Genomic DNA, 22401 nt, shown 5'->3' on the forward strand with positions numbered 1-22401 from the left:
CCTCTCTCTCCCTATGCTTCTATATGCCACCATTACACATCACTAACTTTGTGTCTCATCTCTCCCGTAGTGTGTCTTCTCTCTCTCCCTGTACCTTTCTGCAGGTTGCCCTGGCTCTGGAGCTCTATGTTTCTGATGAGCAGTCACCAGCCACATCGACCTGATCAGTGTTTGATTGTTTGTTGTGTCTTGTTGCTTTTCTTCTTTTCTCTCTCCTGTATCCACTCACCCCAACCGGTCAAGGCAGAAGTCCGCCCACCAAGAGCCGGGGTCTGTCGGAGGTTTCTTCCGTTAAAGGGAGTTTTTCCTCCCCACTGTTGCCAAGTGCTTGCTCAAGGGGGATTTGTTGGGTTTTCCCTATGTAATAATAGTGATAACAGTAAGGTCTAGACCTTACTTTGTAAAGTGTCCTGAGATGACTTTTGTTGTGATTTGGTGCTATACAAATAAAATTTGATTTGATGATTGTTTGTCTGATGACGGGGATATATATCGGCAGTGCCGTATGTTGTATGTACAAGCTAATATATTGGCACAGAAATTTTCCTCTGTTTTAAGAAACCTGATGTTTAAATTTATTTGTCGCTTGAATGGTTCAAAAAATCATATCATTTTATTGTTGACTAATGTTGCATACAGTGACATGCATTTTACTTCTGCTCTCTGGAAACACTGGTATGCCTACCTTTTTTATTTGTTTCTGAACCTGGACCTTGAGTCTGTAATAAAGTGTCATTCATTCATTATATATAAGATACTGATCTGTCAGTTTGAATGACGGTAGTGTCTGGGGTCTTGTGTCTGTATTACTGAGTGTAACTTATTATTCTCCAGGGACTAGCCTTATTCCAGAAGAACAAGCAAGGGTATCTGCCCCCTTTCAGATATATGCATTTGGCTCATCTACCCCGTTCTTTCTCATTCCCACCCTGCACCAACCATTCCCTTCTTACACACAAATACTCTGGCAAAGCAGTTACTCAAATTCAGCTTTTGAAATGTAGAAATACCACAATTCAAATTCATGCTATATCTCTTCTAATTATGATCTGAGGCAGCAAAAGATTTTTTGTCTAACCATAAGGATGTTGATGCACAAGAGCAAAGCAGTAATGTTCTCAGTCAAAGAACCTTAATAGTTATGGTTTTGTAATCCCACTTGCTGAGATCTTTCAGAGCAAATATAGCCCAGTCTGGGCTGCAAGGAAACCGGGCTGGTCTCAGTCTTGGACTGAATCATAATCTCCTCAACAAAACATATTTGCATCCATGATTATTATCCATGGAAGGAGAAAATTCTTGCTGAAAGTTTCCAGAGGTATAAACACTGCAATTATTGACAAACAGCCATCACAGATGTAACCCTACACTTCTGACCAGTTTGCATTGTTCAGCATGTGACTTGTCCATATCTTTACAAGTGTTGCATTGCTGAAAGGTATAGTGGGATAATGTGAGCAGGTGGTGGCAATTGAGAATATTGAGCTGGAGTAAAATGTCTTGTTTGCCAAAGAGATGGTAAACTTTATTGGACCTTGCAGAATTTGATAGCCTAAAGAAAAAGCTGATCTCCTCTTTCAGTTTGCTGTGGTGGTGTTGTTGATGCTCCTCTAGATGTGCTGATATATAGCTACAGTATTCAGACTGATGTCATTTAGGTAATTCTATCTAAAGCATGTATGATAGTATTACTTGACAAGATGGCCTTGAACCTTTATACTGTTATTTTGTGGTGGAAGAAATACTCAGATCTGCTAATTACATTCCAGCACAAACAGAACAATGCAAAAATGTCCCATAACAAGTCTTGCATTCATAAGCCTACTCAAATAAAGTAAAAAGGATAATCAGCAAAATGTACTGAAAGTATGAAAAGTAAAAGTTCTTGTTCTCTAGAAAAATACTCTCCATGACTGACAAATTATATGTGAAATTAGTAAAGCATTAATGCATATGCAGCATAATGTTGTAGCTGTCTGAAGTGGAGTTAATTTACTTTATATACAGTTAGGTAGGTTAGTTCAGTGTTTCTCAACCTAGGAGTATGCCCCGTTGCCACCAGGAGAAGATTACATGGGAAGAAAAAAAGAATAAATGAATTTATACTTTTTTTCCCCTCTACTCTTTGCTTTTTGTACAATATCGATACCAACCAGCGAGGACATTAGCCACCTGTGTGCTTCCACTCACTGCTAGATTGTCAACTGACAAGTCCTCTCAAAAGTCTTTCCAGCGCATATTGTCCATGTCCACATATGTTTCTCCACTCTGACTCAACCCTGCTTTCTTTCTTTGCTTGCCTAGACATTCACATTTACATACGCTTGTTTTCCCTGTTGGTCTGGTCATCGCTTTGTAATTTGTTGGCTGCTAGTCTCTTTGTTCTTGGGCTTTAGTTGCTCTGAGTCTGTTTTTCTGTCTGCTGCATGCATATTACCAATCTTGTTATTCCCTCTTTATTTTCCATCTCTCCTATTTGTGTTACCTGAGTGAGCCATCTTACCAGTATTACTGTACTATATCATCCTGTGCCAGCTTTAGTACCTGTATTGTTGTATTCCCTTGCTCCAGTGTTTGGCCTGTTGTGTTGTTCCAAGCTTGCCTTAGGATTTACATCAGTAAGTTTCTCTGAGTTTGCCTTTGTCCTGCTTTGTGTCTTTCTTTAGTCATATCACCTGTCAATATACTCACCACTGTCTGCCTGTGTTCTTCTGTTATCCTGGTTCTTCCAGCATAGACATTATTAAAACCTTGGATTCTTGTCGCTATAACCTTGTCCTGTGTCTGCATCTGGGACCTCAAGTCAAAAACCCTGACATCACTAATGTTTTATGTTCATTGCTCTTCTGTGCTCACCAGCTAGTTGCTACCTTTGTCTGCACTGGGCACTGCGCAGGTAGGTAAAGTTTTTAGCTGAAAAGTCAAACAACAGCCTAAAGCAAAGATGACATGAGATCAGTGAGCATAAACCAAAACAGTATACGTAGTTGCAGCAGTACAGCTGAACAATGAGCTCACTTTTCTGCCTCCATGCTATATGTATTTATTCCTTCTCTGTGCTGCTTTTGATGTATAACTGATTAATAATTAAGAATGGACAAAGTGGATCACTGCTAATACTGACTGTAATGCTTAATGCTTTTGAAAAGTGCATTACAATCTGTAATGTCAGATGTGTTACCATCAAATGCAAGAAGACAAACTGTGGAAATCCTCCATGCAGCACCTGCAAAATGTGTTTTTATGTGAAAGATCCCACTTTGACCTAAGAGAAACATGGGGTGAAATTAGTCTTTTGGTTCAACTCTCTCTGAAACCGAAGACAAACCTGCAAATTTTAACCACAACTAATGCTGAGCTAAGGTCATGGGGATAACTGCAATTTAGCTGATCAACTGTGTCGTTTAATGTAGAAAATGTAATGATTGATATGTGAGAATGTACACCTATTGTATATTAGATTGAAGAAGCATGATGTTGGATGAATGCCTCTAACTTTAATGTGATCACTTAAACTCAGATTTAACAAGTATCATTAGTGGTTGTATGAATATCTGGATATTCTGGTGTTCCTGCAAAATAAGAAATGCGTAATTAAATATTTTCTGTCCACCGTCTAGATGAACAAAGTGTCCATTCAAATGCTGCCAAAGGTAATGGATTGGTAGCCTAGGCTTTGGCAGAGATTCCAACTATAAATTTTGTTGATGACCCAAGTCATAAAGTGAGTTCTCTTATTTTGTTTTTCTAAGTTTGTAGGCTATCCCTCATAATTTCAAGTGTTGTCTCTCTTTGTTTCTGTTCCTTAGTTTGTGTGTCCAAAAGCAAAGAATCCTCCAGAGGCAGAACTCCCCAATTTGCACTTATTAAAAAATCCCTACCTGGAATTGTTAGTGGAAAGTCACTCCAAAATTTACATGGGTAAGAACTGTATGAATAAGAGATTCTGTTTGGTTTACGCAAAACTACGTAAATGTCTGAGAAATGTGGCAGTAGCTGCCAACAAGCTGGAGAAGCACTTTGTCGTTGTGCCGTGGTTCATGTTGTATAAAGTCCAAACTGCTGTCTGGGAGATAGAGACTGAGTGGAACCCATCACTATTACCTAGGCTGTCTGTGGTCATCCGCCTGCCATATCCTTCTCCCCACAAGCAGATGGTAGCATCGCTAGACTGCCAAGTTTACTCTGATGAGAATGTGTGTGTATGACATGGGTATCTACTGATGCATGTGTGTGTATGTGACCGCACATAAAATTGTACATGGCAATAACATGGTAGAGTTCATTCCCATCCATCTTAAAAGGCTACTTGACAATCCCCCCTTATCTTCCACAACAGAGGGTGTACTGCATGTTAGTGTGTCTATTACATGTCATGTCACAGGGAAGGAGAGTCATGGGTCTTGAATGGATATATGTGAGAAAAGCTGCAATATACTAAGTTTACTATGCTGCAGAATGAGACGGCAAGTGAAGAGTGGGGAAGTGAAGACAGTCAAAGCAAGTCAGCAGACCACATCGAACATCTCGCAGACAGAGGCTTGAATCTCTCACCAATGCCATAATTTACACCAGGCTGAGTTAGTCCTTGTCACTGGGGATCACTTTGTTTTTAAACCCCACCATGTTTGCTACTTATCATAGTTGGGGAAAGCGACCAACCATCCCAAGCACAGCAGAGGAGACAAATGGCTACCATGAGGATAGAAGAACCAGCCAACTGATAAATTAAATCATGCGTGGTCATAGCTCTTATGAGCACATATGGATGTAATTAATAACAGAGAAAAGCATGCTGTTGGAATTAGAGCAAAATGTTTTGGAATTAAACAGAGTAACTTAGCCTCGAGCCTCATACTGAAACAGATAGAGGAATGATGAGTCAAGATCTAACAGCATAGTGGTGGAAAATGTATTGCGATGATTTATTTGAAGGAATACTTTGACATTTTTGGAAATAGACTTTCACTTTCTGGTGGAGTGTTAGATGAGAAAACTGATGCCACACTCCCATCTGTTTGTTAGGTATACAGGAAGGCCATAGCAAGCAACCGGCTGTTTGCTTATCACAGCTCAGGACAAAGAACAAAAACAAAACAAAACAAAACAAACAACAAAACAGAAACAACTAGCCTTTCTGTCAAATGGTAAAAAATCACCTACATGCATCTATAAAGCTCTAAATTTTTTGTTATATCACATTTGTATAAGAAAGCAAAGTTTTTATACTGGATTCCATTCCTGACACAACCCTGTGGGCTATTTAGTGTCCAGTCACCCCACCTGACCTGCAGGTCTTTAAGAGGAAGCCACAGTAATCCCACACAGGCAAGGGGAGGACAACTCCACAATTAAAGTCCTCGATCAGTTTGAAGCAGGAACACTCTCGCTGTCAGGTGACAGTGCTAACCACTGTGCCACCATGCCACCCCCCTCTGCTAAATGTACTTAATGTATTAAAAGTCAAAGTACACATAATGCAGAAGAAATGTTTGATTTTCACAGCAAACAATATTATTGCATTATCATTACTGACACATGCAAGCAGCAGGTTTAAGTTTTAATGTGGCAGCTTTATGAGATAGAACTTGTTTTTAAAGCAATATTTTCACATTTTGGAAAATATGTGGTTTTTGCAGTGTTAGCTGAGGAGATTAGCACCACTCTCACATCTGTAAACTAAATATGAAGCAACACCTAGCAGCCAGTTAACTTTTGACACAATGGCCACTTGTAATCTTCTTTAATGGGGGATGTAATTTATGTTGCGTTCACAAAGTAATCAGTTAACTTCAGTTAAACTCATGAGCATTTTTATTTGTAAAGTGCCAAATCATAACAAAAACCATCTCAAGGCACTTTACGTAGAGAAAAACCCAACAAATCCCCCTTGAGCAGGCACTTGGCATTTCAATCCGTTAAGCAAGTGGATACTGATTTGTCTTGGAACAATAAAATAAAAGCCAGGAACACAGACTGATAAAAGAAATGCAGAGAGACTGCAGTGAGTTACAGATGCTACAGAGTCTAGACTGAATGTGATGTCATGGTTGCAGCTTCTGTGTCAGATTTTGTAAGCGGATCAAATGTTTTGGATGAAATACCTGAAAACTAGTTACTATAAATGTCGCTTAATGTAAAATAAAAATGAAGATAAGAAGTCTAAAGTTGTATGTAGTAAGGTAGTATGGAAATACTCAAGTACAGTATAAGTACATACAAATGTAGTTACATTCCACCATTGGCAGCATGATATATGGGTAATTATAATCCAAAGTGTTTTCACATCAAAGCTAAATGTGGAAGAACATCTGCCCATTGTTCCCAGTTGGAATGAGGTTTGGCACAGCACTGTGGAATTCCTTTAATTCCAGCATCATAGTAAAATAGTGTTTATCTTTCCTGGATGGTATTGTGTCAGTGTAGACATGGATAAAATAGTTCACAGTGCCTTTGGAATAAAAGAACATGTTATAACTTGTCTTCATAAAGTCATGTAAAGCTTTGTCTGTACAACCCCAAACCTCCCCTACTTGCACCTAGTCCCAGTCTCCGTTACATCTCTCTCAGGGTATAAAATATCCCTCTGTGGTTGACATTAACATTCACCCAGGAAACTCAATCAGTAGCCAATTCTGGTTTTCCCTCCTTTTTGCAATCAGGCCCTGTGTGGGGTAAGCCCTGCATTCTGGCCGAGAGGACCCACCGAGAGGGGATTTGTGGTTTGGGAAGCCTGGACTGGAAAGAACAACTGTCTATCTGAGCCAGCAACTTGCCCCTCTCTGATTTGACACGTCCTCTGTTGTGACAACATTTGCAGACAGGATGCAACCTTGACATGTGCACAGGCCAAAGCCTCTGTCAAAGAGTGTGGAGCTGAAAAGCCTGAGCAACAACAAGAAGGGCCTGCGGAGGCTGCACAATATCCTCTGGAAGACGATCGAAGTCTGGAGCCTCCTGGTCAAAACGCTTTGGAATACAAGCACCGCCTCAAGCCAATAGTTTCAATTCCACAGGCAAAAGCTCTTCGTATTGCTGAAATTACTACACTCACACACAGTCTCACTCACTGAGCGCAGACAAATTCAAGCTGACACAAAGGCATGCCTGCACATTGTATGCACATTCATAATCACACTTTCATAACCGCACATTCTCTCCCTCTCTCACAAGTTCTAACACACACCCAAACAACACGTACTCAGGGATGCTGTCTTGCCTTGAGAGAAAATTATTTCCCAGCACCAATGCCCTTGGAGAGAAAAAAAAAGTTTGTATTCATGCTGGTGCAACTGTGTAGGGGGAAAATAAGACAGAATCAACAAGGATATTGTACAGTGATCAGAAGGACAAAAAAAAAAAAATTACTTTGCTGGATGACTTTAGAGCTTGCAATGTTTGCATTTTATTATTTAGAATACTGTAAATCCCCCCCTTTCCAAAAGGTTGATCACCTCCTCATTAGGATGGAGTAAAACTGTTTAGATAAATAAAATGTGGTTAACTCTTTGCAAGGTGTCCAAGGGGAAAAAAAAACTACTTTGTCAAACATTATTTTCTACAAACTGAATCCTACCATGAAAACAGTAAATTTAACATGACAAGCCAAGCAAATTATGCAAATAAACCAAAAAAAAACATTGTGCTGCTTTTATTTTTGCAGTGTACATATGTTAATATTCACAGCTAAAAGAAATGGATCAAACGCTTGGAAGTGTACAGCTTCAGATTGTTGTGAATTTGTTAGGCAGAAAGACAAATGCATGGTGGCGTTGTATTTCAGGTGTTCTTTGACTAATCCGCACGAATGCAACTCTCTGATTCTCCTGCATCTCCATTCCCAGAAAATAACGGGTGTGGGTCAGGACGTCTCTGCTCATAGCCAAAACACTATTTCATCACCAGGTCCTGTTGGGTGACTGGACAGGGCAGGATTTAGCACTGCATGCCTCATCCATCTTTAGCACTCCCAGCCTCTCCCCTGTAAAAGAGACAGAGATGGATGGGCTATCTGGAGCCCCGCTCTCCCTTTCCCTTCACTCCCTCACCTTGGGCAACCTACACTGCTTGGATCATTATATAGTTACCTTCTCCCTTTGCCCTGCAGGTCTTTACTGTCTCGTTCCTTCACCATTTGTTTGACTGTCACTGAATTGTCTCTTTTCTACCTCCACTTTTATCTCCTTCAAACTCTGTTTAGAAGCAGCAGCAGCAGCAGCAGCAGCCCTTCAGGAGCATCTATTGTGGAAATGACATTTATTTGATAATCAGCTGGTTTACCAGGAAACATCTAGATTGTGTCAAAAGTCATATGGATGTGTCCTATGACTTCAATCTAAAAATTAGTTACCAAGAGGTCACACCTGAACACAAAGACCTCTTACAGTATATTAGTAAAGAGGAAATTTCATTTACCTGTCAGTGCAAATCTTGAACAGGTGTAAATCACTGTCATCACCCTGTCTTTGATTACTAGGCTCAGCAGGCACAGCTATGCTGGTACAAGCTTATCATCCCAGGACTCATGCTGTTCAGCTAACCTGCCTGCTGTAGAGCGGCTAAGGATAAGCAAATCCTCTACGGGGGCTAATTTCTCAGGGAATCCAGGATTATGGGCAACACTAATAGGGAATCCCCTACACACACTAGATTGAGCCAGCAGGTTTAGCAGGATTAGAGGGTTCTGTGTTCACTTTTCTGTCTTTTGGATCAGTACTACTATCCAGGTACGGACTTGAAAGATGTTCATAGGCTCTGGACTTCTAGGACAAAGGCTGGGAAGGCTGTCAGGAGCTGGAAATGTTTTGAAATAGTGAAATGAGAAGTGATGCTTTGATGTACTGTATTAAGACTATAATACAATCAGGGGTCAGGATGCTATTTTTCTTGACTCTACAAGGATATGTTTGGAAAGCACGGCTAAAGATTTGAAGACAGGTTGGAAATAACATTACATTCTGGTTTAATTTAGTGCACAACAGTTGAAGTCTACTTCCATCTGCATGCTGTCACTCATTGCTGGATACAAAGATTTTAACTACATTCAGAGTACTTCATCCAGACTACAGAGGGCACCATTGCCTCAGTATGGTTGGCACTGGAGAGCAATAGCTCATAATGATGACCCGTCAAACTGGCAACCTTCATTCCTCTTTTACGAGTTCATAAATGACCGTTGCAAGTGCAGCAATCTTTATATGGGAGCTGCAACAAAAACAAATCACTGGTTCAAATCAAACAGCTTTCAGCCTGTAACTCTTCAAAAAGAGTTTCATTAAGCTTCAGCCCCTTTTCTGTAAAAAAAAAAAAAAAAAAAAGTCAAGACAGTTTATGCTCAAACGTCCACTGGCTTTCATTGGTTCCACCAGACTGGGTAGGCAAATCAAATGCAGACACATTCATTCACTGACCAAGGCTAGAGTATTAAAAACTGGAGAAAATGGCTTTCCATGCTCCGGGCTTTGAGCTGGTGACCCCTCTCCATTTAAAAACTTTCCAAAAAGACCATAAACTTAACAATCAGGTTTTCCATGAGACGAAGAGCAAAATTATGAGACAATTGCCATGAGTTAATAAACAAAATAAATGGAAATAATGGCTGACCCTGCATGGGTGAGCAACAACTTATGATTATTTGGATCCATTCAGTTCAACAATTACAGAAACAAGTGAACAGTGTATTTCACAGCACTAAGATGTCTTTCTTTCCTGCTCATGAATGTTTCCAGGTTCATGCATAGTATTTTTTTTTCTTTCACATTTGTGGTGTGCTAATTACTGGCAGCATTCTGTGCTGCTTTTTAAAGTGAAATGACGGAGGTGTTTTTTAGCATGCAAGTTGGTTCAGCTGCACTCCAGGGTAATTGAAAGGCAGGATTCCCCAGCTGGAAACACTGGGAACGAAGAGGCCCCTGTTGTTGCTGCTGCCTGCATTATGACAAACCTCTCTTATCCTTGCTTCTTCTTCAGTTCAAATGTGTTAACACTGAATCCTTAGAAAGAAAAAAAACCTGCTCCAACATGGTTACACTCATGAAAAACAATTTCTTTTCAACTCAGCAATCAGTGCTACAGTATTTTTATTAAGATCTTTGATAAATCTGACAAATTAACAAAAAAACTTTTATTAGATAATGATGTTCCATTTATAGTTAGTACAGAAACTTTAAAGGACCTCAGTGCCAACAAGTGGGATTCTCCACAGTGTCTATAAATAGTATTTACTGTACAGCATATTATCTGTCCCGGTCACATGGTTATAACCTTGATGTGCATGTGGAAATTGGTGATATAAGTTCGAGGTGAAAAGAAAAAGAATACGAGACAGGGGAACATGGTACAGTCCAGTCTGGAGGAATTTGTACTCATTGTATAAGTTAAGTTGTGTGGTCACATTACAAAGCTGTCTGATCTGCCATGTTGCTCCAGGTCTGAAGAGGAGCGAGGAAGAAAAGGTGCAAACAAGGGAACTTAGGACATGGTGATCTGCATAGATTCCAGCATCTCTTCCACTGCCTTCATGGAGCATTTGTTCTCCTTGGTCCCACGACCAGCCAGCTGCATGTCAGACACAGAGAGCAAAAGAGAGGAGGGGAGAGGAAAAGAGAACAGTCTATTAGTTCTCTCTGCCAACTAAAGTAATCGAGAGCCAAACACGCCTGGACACAGCCACAGAGAGGCAGTGATAATCTTATCCACCCTACACCAAACCTCACGACATCTGCTGCTGCAGCAGCATTAATCCAAGACAATGGTGGCCATTAGACAGAATTGGTAAACAGGTCATGCAAAGAAAAATAATACCTCTAATTTGAGGGATTTCCCCCCATAAACTGTTGCATAAGTGCAACTTTTATTCTGTGTGTGTGCTTGGAGACGGGATGTCCACATTGGTCCACTTCCATGGCCTCTAGTACAGGAGTACATAACTGCTCTAATTTCAGCAGTGTCCGTGGGGTTTCACAGGAAGTGCTGCGAATTATAATCCACAAACACATACAAGATTACTCATGTGTGAGTAAACAGGGACACTTTTTTTCTGCCCAATTAAACCTTGCAAAAGACAAGGCAACCCCTCAAAATGTACCAAAAAGAAACAACTTTCTTAACCTTAGGCCGGAGACCAAGAATAATGGATCTGTCCAATTAACCTCATCTCACCCACAATAATAGAACCATTCATCTTTATGATATTTTGCCAACAGAACTTAATAGTATACAATACAGTAAGTGGTGCAAGCAAAAATGACAAGTTTTACTCATTTTCCATTATAGTGACTATATGTGCACACACCTCGGCAAGCTTCAGTGTGTGCAGTGAGATGACAATTATAGCTACATTAAGAGCAATTAAAAAAAGAAAAACGCTCTACAGCAGTGCTAGTGACTGAGGGTGTACTTAGGCAACACAATGCTTTAGGCTAAGTGCTAATAGCAGCAGGCTAACATGCTCACTCTGACAATGTTAACATGGTGATGTCGTTTAGCTATACAGTATGTCTACAATCCAAAGGCCAAAGTGTTAGCATGCTCACACTGACCAACAAACACAGAACATCCAGCAAACCTTAACCTCACTGAATCTGTGCGGGTTCTGGTAGCCATGGAATCTTGGATAACTTTGAAAGAGGAGAGCTGCCTCCTTTAAACATGTTATTTGAAAAGAGACACCTGAATTCTTTAGTGCAGGTTTCATTGCTGCACTGAGCCCATGAATAACATGAAGAATTCTGATTATCAACTTTGAAATGACTTCTGAAGAAACTAGTATATATTTAAAATGTTTCACCACTCTTATATGCAAAAAGAGGAGGATGCCTAGACAAATGACCAAGTCTTTCTTCATTAGTTAAAACATGCCAGTATTTTAGAATTACAGATTTTACTTTACCTGATAAAGGTAAAAGCTGGAAAAAACAACAAATGAAAAACTTTTATCCAACCTCCCAGCTGGCAGGGGTAATGCACTAGACACAAATATGACAATCTAGAAATCTAGAAAATTGACAACGAAGTTCAAAATTTACACATTAAAGCCCCTATTGCAATTTCAAAACCTGTGTAAGTAAACTCTCAAGGAGATTTAGCTGTTAAGGCTGACAGAAAGACAACAGCATGTCAATACAGCTGAACAGCAATGGGACAGGCTGGGGGCAACAGCATCGCATGGTCCTTTTAAGGAAATCATTATGAAAACACAATTGTTCTGAGTCAAACACAGGCAGGGGATACTGTATCAGTGACATCGCAGTGGTGCCTCTGGACAACAGAGCACATTCTGCATGTCCTCCAAGGTGAGAGATGAGACTCTGGACACAGAAGCTCAAGCAAACACACATATCCACTGTCAGTGTCGTACATGAACACACTAAAAAAAAAAAAAAAAAAAGCATCGCTCATTGAACATGCTCATTTTTCAGTAAATAGATCAGTTTGTAACTAAAGAATGTGAACTTCAGCTTTGTTAACATGAAAGGTTGTGAATGTGGGCGGCAAAGGCTTTGTTCACTTAGTTTCTAATGTTGGTAATATTCTGTGAGTCATGGAAAGAAGTTACCCATCTGTTGAGTCAAACTAGTCTGAGCACGGAGCAAGTCGCACAAGGAACAGAATCCTGCATTAAAACTGTGTATGCTGCACTTGATAACCAGTGCTGCTTGGATTAAACGTTACATGCAGTTGATAACTGAGAAGTCTCATCATGCAGCACATATGTTTTGTATTACTAACATATGAAAATCTACTAGTAAGCATCATAATCAAACATACATGGAGCAGAAATAGGATTTTGCCTCTGCAAGGTAGTGAAATCAAAGCATGAGGTATCAGAAACATTCAAGTTAATCTGAAACGCTGCCTTTAATGCTGTGACATTTTTCACCTTCATTCAACCTGTAAGAACCGACTATAGCCTAAACCTAGCCTGGATGGATTTCCATGATTAAAAGTTTCAGCCAAACTCCAACTTCAAGAGGGCAGTTGGCTAAGGTGGGCAACCGGCCAAGAAATTCTCAAGGGTGACTCATTCTTCTAGATTCAGGGTGTGTGTGTGTGTGTGTGTTTGTGTGTGTGTGGTGGGGTAGTTATAATGATCAGTGCATTTCATTGCCTTGCTGCCTAATGCACCATTACCCCTGGCCCAGTAGTCAATTATCTCCTCAGCCTGAGGTGAGACCACCACATTAACTCCTATCCTGTTCTACAACAGCAGGAGCAGACCAGACAGCTCCACATCTATTTAGAGCATCTGATAATAGAGTCATGACGCAGGGGAAGCCTGTGGTCCGTGACAGAGGAGCTAATCAGATAATCTGTTTGAGAGTTAGGGCAGGAGGACATGCCATGTAGGGCTGCTTTAAACACCACTGCACCTACAACCCCCATATTTCCAGGTCTTCTACATGTCAGCCAACCCTACCAATATAATTACAATATAGAAAAAAAAAGAGGCCCCCAGTCAGTCATGACCTCCAACTGACATCTGCTTCCACTTGCACTCACCAACGCACCTCTTCCTCACACTGGAGGTATGACAATCACCAGGTACCTGGGACCTAATAAAAGTGGACAACTGACATGAGCTACTCTTTAAAAGGGCCATCAATCAGCTAGCACAAGCCCACAGCAGCCTGCAGCTGCCTGGTTAAATCCCACACCCACTGCTCCCTTTAAAAGACATCTCAGAACTCTTAACTGGAGGTGGGGAGCAGAAAAATAAAGCAGGAAACCTTGCACTTCACCATTTAACGCATCTTACACAGCATACATACATAGATAAATATCTACAAAGGCACATGCACATGGTGCCAGGCTTGCTTATACATACTCTAGTACCTACTGCACATGTGCAGTACACCGAGATGAAATCCCAGCTCTACTCACCATAAAGTGAGTAGTGGTGTTTAGCATGTGTCCAGTGTGACACATAACCCACACATCAGAAATGCAAAGCATACCGTTAACATCGCTGCAATCAAATCAACAAAGGCAGATGAACAGAGTTGGCACGTGCATTTGCACATCCTACATATTTATGACATGGTTCGTCCTCAAAGCTATGCAACATTTTAATGATTATGGTGATGATCCTGTTTCTTGTGAGCAGTGGTAAAATTTAAATCCCCTGCCAGTGCTTGGCAGGAACGACCCCCACCAACACAAAAAATCCCCCTTTTACACAGGAATGGTTGGGCCAAATTTTACAACCTCTTGTGGCAGAAAAAAAGGAGGGTCTACACTGAACACTGACCCCATTACGTTGGCATGGAATGTTTTATACACAGTGGTGGAAAACTGGCACAATAAACCTGGATTGAACAGTATAAAAGGGGCCAAAGATGTACAGTATGTAAGACAGTATTTGTGTAAGAATCAGGTATTCCATACATTACTCTCAACATCACCAAAAGGAGCTGTCTGTTCCCCGTCTGTGTGTAAACCCACACACCTGCTTAGAAATCAAAATATTTAAGATAGTTGTACTGCTGTCTGATCCTTGAAATATGCTTCAGGTCAAATCCAAAAGTAATGTTATAATAGGTCTGTTTCCAAACTTATTCGATGTACTGTCACACAGCCTGGCAACTGCTCAAAATGGATTAATAACTAGTTTGAAATATAAAGGGTATTTAGTGTAAAATGACCACAGAAAATAGGATTATGGTGTAACCTGGCTGGCAACACTTCGATTCCATAGCCAAGCTTGTCATCTCTGAGCCTTTAAGTTTTTCAGATATTTGGACACAGTTCACTCCAAAAGCATGGGTTTTTTGTTTGTTTGCTTTTGGGTTTATTTATTTATTTATTTTTTATTTTTTTGCTAACACCTCCTCCCTCTCCCAAGCCTGTGACTTATGGTTAAAAGTTAGACCTTTGAGATAGTCACCGTCCTAAGACAAAAAAGCAGGGTCAGCAAGTACACGGATAATGTGGATTCTCACTAATGGTGACATTTGATTGACTCATTTTGTTGACTAAACCCCCACATTTTTCCATTTATTAAGACAATCCATCTCTGTACATTAAGTATGAACCTCTACAAAACAAGCTGTACCTCTTCAATCATGACAGTTCATTAAACTTTAACTCAAACCTAAAGGGAACATGTGAAAGCTTAGAGTTCTTCCATGACACCTCTACAAGTGGTCCAAAAGAGAATAGCTTTTCACCACAATGTTACCAACATGCACACTTTTTCCAATGGAGCTCTCGACACATGAAATGTGCCTATAAGACACGGAGAGCCGAGTGCGGTGAGAAGAGGTCTTTGGAGGCTCAGTGGGAAACAGGACCCACACAAGCTGAGCAGGGAGCCGCTTATTACACGTTTTAACCATCATTGGTCAAATAAGCAACACTTATGGCCCATATGGCAAATAAGGGTTCTTTTACTTTAAAACTCACGTCCCCATGACAACACAATGAGCCATTTAGTGATACAATCTAAACAGCTCCTCACTTTTTCCCTTCTATATCCATGTGTGGATATGAACATGCAGGCATACATACAGACATACATGTTCATCTATTTTTTTTTCTGCTGAAATTTCTTACTCTCTATCGTAAAAGGTCAACATATCAAGGTCCCAGTTTTTTTTTTCTCTCAAATCCTCTAAACAATACAAATACAGACAGATGACAAATTAAGACAAAACTATCATGAAATGTCTCAGATAGGTTTTGGGCCACAACAGCTTCAGTGCAACTCGGCATAGACTCTCCAGGTCTCTGAATCATACTGGAGGAATAAACAACATTATTCCAAAAGATACTCTCTCATCTGGTGGTCTGATGAAAGTGGTGGAGACGGTGTCTAAAACGTTGTTCCAAAATCTCACAGGTGTTCAACTGGTCTGAGATCTGGTGACTGTGAAGACCACAGCATGACTGATATTTTCATACTCAAACCAATTAGTAACCCTTCCTATCCTGCGGATGGAAGCAGTGTTCTCCCAGAAGAGACCACTACCATCAGGACAGACGTTTTTCATCATAGGATAAAGGTGATCACTCAGAGCAACTGTGTATTGATTAGTAGTGACTCTTCCCTCTAAGAAGACAAGTGGATCCAAACCATAGGCGCATAGTAAAGGGGTCAAGCATTCAGGATTTTCCTTTAATTTGTCACCCGTCTGTGACAGGTGTAGTCTGTATGTCTACTGCAACTGAAGAAATAACACAAATCCAAGATTAGGCTTGTTATTTTGCTGGAGACCTCTTACAATTAGTTTAAAGGCACATGACACTCACTGAACCCTACTTTGAGAAGCACTGAACTAGACAAAGCTCTGTTACAAGTCTAATGTGATTGCTGTACTTAGAGAATCAGCTTGTGGCTCAATAGCCAGGGTGTGGGATATGGTTTTAGCAGGCAGTGTGGCCTTAAGTCAACACATTAACAGTAATGTAACCAGACACAATGATGAGACACCGAGGTTGTTGTTATAACATTACAAGTCATAGGCATCGTTGAGCATTCAGGGATCATTTAGTTGTGGTGAATGCTTCTTGCATACTATGCAAATGAGAGGGACTTCTAGATATCGGGATATTGTGTGCAAATACGCTGTGAAAGCCAAAACAAAACAGTCATAAGATAAGATGATTGGTGGTTTTCATTGCCTGGCTAAATGAAGGCTGATGTGGGGAAAAACAAAAAGATGTTTTTCTGTGGAGGACAGAGGTACTGGATGTATACAGGGTTGCTGCACACTTTTCAAAACCTAATTTAAGACTTTTTAAGAACTAAAAAGAGAAAAAAAAAAACAATTTCTGCAGCAGAACACACATTCACAAAGATGCAACATGTGTAGCAATTTTTCCATAAAAAAAGATCAAATATCAAATACAAATATGATCGTGTATCCCATGTATGCATAATGCGTGGGATAATGTAGAATCATATATAATAAAAATAACCATGTTTGGTTTTGCTAACTTGCATCAATAGACCATTGTAATCAAACATTTTTATGAACATCTACATAACATACATTCAATTGCCAATTTAGTAGGCCGACTTAAAAATAAATTGTAATGTTTGGTTTTTGTCAAACTTTTCTACAGAGGTGTTAAAGCCGCATTAACTAATTTTTATCACAAATTAGGATAAATCAGGTTAAAAGTTGTCTAGAAGCGTTGTCTCCCTCCTGTACTAAATTTCCCGCTCTGCTATCTTCAGGCCTTGTGTTTATTTCTTGTCCTCTGTGGCCACTGTTAAAATCCACACCACACTTCTTACACACACCCCGCTGATCCGAGGTTATAAGATGTGTTTTTCAAACCAGTCTGGCTCAATTCAAAAACGAACCATGGAAGCTCCCTGTGCAGGTACAACCCAGGATGGTATTGTAGCTGGCTAATGTGTACATGTCAGCATCATTAGCAAGCGAACTTTAGCTTTTCAATTTAGTACCTCTGAATTGAATTATTCGGGTTGTAATTTGGAGTCATTCCAAATGACTGCAGCGTTGGTGTTTTGTTGTCCTTTTGGCAGAAATCAACGTGTTTTCCTGGATTAGCAAATTAAGTAATTTTGTTAATTTTTGCTCAGTTTTGGTCCAGTTTATGTTGTGTATAACAGCAGTCCATGTAGCATTTTAGTGAAAAGCTGTTAAAGTTTTCGCCATCAACACAACTAAAAAAGTGGAGTCTGTTCGCTATCAAAGCATAATATAAAATTTCTCATTTCACAAACAACTCATGGTTAACGTATAATGTTGTGTGTCAAATATGTAACACTGAACTTGATGCAATAGTGGCCAGAACATTGGTACTATATTAATATTACCTGGAAAAAACATTCCTCTGCAGAAGTTACTTGTGCTACTGCAGATACATCTGCTACAAACAATGTTAGACATACGTATGCATACCGCTAAAATGTAAACCTCTTTGACATCATTTCGCTGCAATGCCACCTAAAACCACGGGCTCTGTGGGCTCTATATTTCGTTTGCATTAGTTCTGGAGCCGGTTATTACTGCTGCGCTACCTGACTGTCACAACTGTCTCTGGTTGTTGTGACCACATATGACCCAGCTTCAGAGAGAGGGCAGGAGGGGTGACGAGGAGGCTGCTTGAGTTTGTTTTGAATCTCACTTTGCCCTTGATGGCTGAAAATTAGAGGAAGAAGATAGTCAATGCAGCTTTAATTAAATTTGATCTAAAGCTGTGGTTTGTTACTTGACAACCCACATTGATATGAATTGGGCAAACAAGATTATAAAAACACCCCTCAGTATAACACAATGCAATTCAACACCTGCAAAAAACCACAACCCCTACCTCTTAGTCAGTTGTAACAAAAAAACTGAACATTATAACGTTAATGACAGTGGAATTTATTGCAGGACTCGTGTTGGATATAATTATGTTTATATTGGTGTACTTGAATATTCTTTAACTCAGCAGGAGCTGATGATGTAGTGGCAGCAGACACATAAGACTACATTGGTGCCAACTTTTCAGGTACCAGTATAGCATCTGTGCTTTGTTGAATTCATATGGGACACTTTATTTCCCATTGTTGCAAGTTTAAGCATTTTCAGGTCATCTTGCAGAGTGTCTCAAAATCATTACTTACGATGGCTAACCATTCCCGGTAGTTTTCATCTTAAAGCTATAGTTCCTTAATTTGCATATACCATATATATAAACAATTGTAAGAAGACTTTTCAAGGATCTGCAGGAACCCTGGTATGAAGGAAATAAAAAAAACAACATAAAACTACATCTATATGACACTTACCTTATAGGCTCTGTTTATCTGAGTGGCAGCCCAAGCTGCATACTTCATATTGTCCTTCTTGACCTTGGCACTAACTTTGGGACTGGCAGCGATGTGACTTGCAGACTAGGAAAACAGACAACAGGAGAAAGAAGCAAAACAAGAACAGGAGAAGGGTGTTCATATATCAGAACTTGGTGGAACAGGAATAAAAGCATAATTGAGATGAATGCGCAACCACTCTTAACATCCACCACTCCGCTAGTCATTGTGGTAGAAGGAAGAGAAAAAACAGACCTTGGTCTGATGACACAGGAGAAATCATTTATAGGGAGGGAAGAAATTGTTTTAATGCTTCATACATAAATAAAATTTAACAGGACCTAATTCCTCCAACACCAATGATTCCCAGTGATGAAAGGACCTTGTATGTCTTCGAGGAAAAAAAAAAAAACTCAGCATGCAGTGAGAGGAGCGTCCTGTGAATCACACTCTGCCTGCCCTGACAGCTCCCCCTCTGAACCACAAATCTCATGTCTTTCCCATGTTCCTGCCATCATCTCCATACAGCAAACACCAGAGGGCTTACCCTGCCTGCACTGCAAAGCACTCCCTACCAGCGCTGAAACTTTAACTACACACAGATCAACCTGGCATTGTTTGTTTTTATAAAATGGTTTTGCTTCTGTATTTTTTAGTAGGCATTTTCTTGATTTCTATTTTTTAGCTCAAGAGAAGCCTCAATTTAAATGATGTCAAGCCTGACAGTGTGCACAATTATGGAGGGGAATCCCCATGCAAGTGTTGTGAGTAACTAACCCACAACCCAAATGTGGTCAGTGCTACCAGGGCTTCTGTCAAACTGACTCAGATTTTGTGAGATGCTGAGAGGTTTCCTGCCCTTTCACTGAACTTCTTGCACCTGCCAAGATCTGGACCACAGAGACTAGCTGACAATCTGCAAAGCATGTTTTTAAGACAGACCTGTGACTGATAAAGAATAAACTCCCACCTGAAGTATCCAATAAAGCCCCCGGTGTTGGTAGACGACTTGTCAGGACATGGAACAGGGCCTGCTCTGTCTCCAGACGAACAGGAGAGCTGACAAAAACTGAAGTCTCGGTTTGACCCTGCCCTGCTCCTCCCGTACACTGCCTACATCTCTGAGTGCTTTCATGGGGTATGGGCTGCTATTAAATACTTAAATATGATGCACTGGCACTAGCAGACATCATCCTGTTCAAACAAATATGTAGATGAGAAGGCTGTCCATCCAAGACTACAATCAAACTGGCACCTGATTGGATAAATTGCCAGCGACAAAATGCTTGCAGCAGTTGTACTGCTCTCTCTCTCTCTCTCTCTCTCTCTCTGTAGTGCTTCTCTCTTTACTTTGACTACTTTATTTATTTAAGTCATAAACATAAAAAGATCTAACCAAAAGGGTATTATTACTAACATAAAGAACTCAGGAGGGGCAGACTTTTCCAGTGCTGGAGATCACCGTCTGAGTCAGCAGTTAGCTGACCTGTCTGAGAGCCCCTTCTTTACTCCCCCTGCCAAAAAAAAAAAAAGTCTTTCCTGACACACACAGTGGCCAGCCTCAACCTTGACAAACCACAGGGTTACGAAAAAGGGTCTACTGTTTTTCTCCCACTCCCTTTCTTCCACTTTCTGCTCATGCAAAGCAGTACTCACCATGTACAAACCAAACAATGCCCTCATGTTTCTGTTGTTCAGCCTCAGTGCCTGGGCAAAATACTTTCTGGACAGCTCCAGGTTTTCCAGGCCCCCCTGAGTGTACTTCACCTGTGTGAGGAGGCATTAAACATGGCCAATAAGCTGTGCTAAAGGGCAGCTCAAGCAATGACAGCATGACATCTGTATAAGCAATACCTGACAACCCTGCCCTGTGCAAACATCGCTTTTCATGAGCCTATATTCCCAGTGACGTTAAGCGTGTGTCTGTATCTCTCTGTATTAAAGAGAGGCACCATTCACAGAGGGCTAACATTTATTCCATGCTTGATGATGGACATCCTGGCAGGCACCTACCTCAGCGTACTGCTCACAGTACAAGTGATTGTGAGGATTGGTCATCATCAGCTCCTCCAGACAAAATGCAGCTTTTCCATAGCTGTGGACATGACAAGGAAAACAGTGAGCCAATTGATACAGCTGTGGATGTGTCATCCTTTAGCTTGCTTAACCGTGGAGCACAAAATCTATGCCCAATAAACTGGAAGGTGAAAATTTGAATTGAGAACTGCGTGGGGCATGGTCCAGTTTACATGAGATAGCCTGTGTTGCAGAGGTGTGTAAAGGTGCACCACATGACAAAGTTTATTTACAGGCTTACAGTGAAGGTTTCTCATACAGACAGCTGGCAAAGGTAAAAGCTTATCTAGTGTGGTGATCTGCCCTCCTTTGGGGAAACTGGGGATCAAATCCTGTCCGTCTTTTTTTTCCCCCCAGCCTTTAATGTGTAGTTAACTACCTTCCTGAGGTCAGAACTACAGTAAGAGCTGGCACACTCTGTCTATACTCAGATGAGATCACTTCTCAGCAGCAGACTGCTGAGCTGTTGACCTCACACTAATCTGCTGCCACTCCACTTCTAATACAGTTTTCCCCTCACGGGACAAGGCCAAGATGAGCTAAGATACAGTACATCACTGAACACAAAGCCATAAAATGTCTGTACACCTAACAAAATAGAAGCCAAAACACACAAACCAAGGCAGAAGCAGACCTTCAACATAAAATAGGACTACTTTGGCTATCTATTGACAAATTTAAACTGACTGGAAGTTGTCATTCTTTGTAGTCGAGCATTCAGATCTGGTGTGTTTCTGAATGAACCTTGTCAGTTAAAAGGAAAAACCTGCTTGCGTCAACAGGCTTCTACATTGGGATAGATACGAAGTGATTTCACTGCGAGGGTAAACCTCAGATCCAGGGTTTTTGCTGGAATCAAATAATCCAAATATCAACTGTTACAACAGGAAGACTATCAGCCTAAACAGAAAGTCCAACATGGTAACCTGGTGAAAGATTAACAGTACAGGAGGGGGAAGGAAGGTGGAGAAAGACAAAAAAAAAATGAATTGGAGAAGAGGTTGAGTAGAGGGAAGATCAGAGGGCTTGGAAGGTTGGGGGTTGCTTTCAATTACCACTTCCTCTCCATAAAGACTTTCAGATGTGCAGTGGCCACAGCTTGCAACAGAACCCACCCCAGCCGCCATCAACCAGAAACTTGCACTAGAGCAAGACCCTTACCTCTTCTACTCTTCCTCAGAGCCATCACGAGCTACTCTCTATGGCTGCTCCTAAGCTCACTCTTTAAAACTGTGCTGGAGCAAGTTTGCAGCCATCATATTGTGAGACTGCAGAATTGTACTTGTTTCTTTCAGAGCTTAGTATAAACATCAGCAGTGGCTTTTCCCATTTTCAACACCACATTCTGACTACACACACAAAAAAAAAAAAAAGGAGATCCAGACTATGCAAAGTATGTATTAAAAAAATTGCCATTTATTTTGTAATATTGGATGACCTGCTCAATTTTGTTGAACTGTCTCATAAACTGGATCAGAAAAAAAGCAAACAGCAGATTACAACAGTGGCTCTTGGAAACAAAAAATAATCTCTAGTCTAAACACCACCTTAACAGT

At 40.6% G+C, this 22401-nt stretch overlaps 1 protein-coding gene across 2 annotated transcripts in view; it reads right to left on the reverse strand.

Annotated features, from left to right (window-relative positions):
• Positions 1 to 10062: 10062 nt before the first annotated feature.
• The window catches only part of emc2 (ER membrane protein complex subunit 2), a 28362-nt gene continuing 16023 nt past the window's right edge, over positions 10063 to 22401 (reverse strand). For both annotated transcript variants that reach the window (XM_020597223.1, XM_020597224.1), the window contains exons 8-11: positions 20783 to 20864; positions 20426 to 20536; positions 18749 to 18853; positions 10063 to 10557 (exon numbers count right to left, since the gene is read on the reverse strand). In XM_020597223.1, the coding sequence (XP_020452879.1) occupies positions 10471 to 10557; positions 18749 to 18853; positions 20426 to 20536; positions 20783 to 20864 (385 nt within the window). In that variant the 3' untranslated portion in view covers positions 10063 to 10470. The remainder of the gene's footprint in view (positions 10558 to 18748; positions 18854 to 20425; positions 20537 to 20782; positions 20865 to 22401) is intronic.

Source organism: Monopterus albus, unplaced genomic scaffold (assembly GCF_001952655.1).
Source record: "Monopterus albus unplaced genomic scaffold, M_albus_1.0 scaffold33.1, whole genome shotgun sequence".
NCBI classification, from domain to species: Eukaryota; Metazoa; Chordata; class Actinopteri; order Synbranchiformes; family Synbranchidae; genus Monopterus; species Monopterus albus.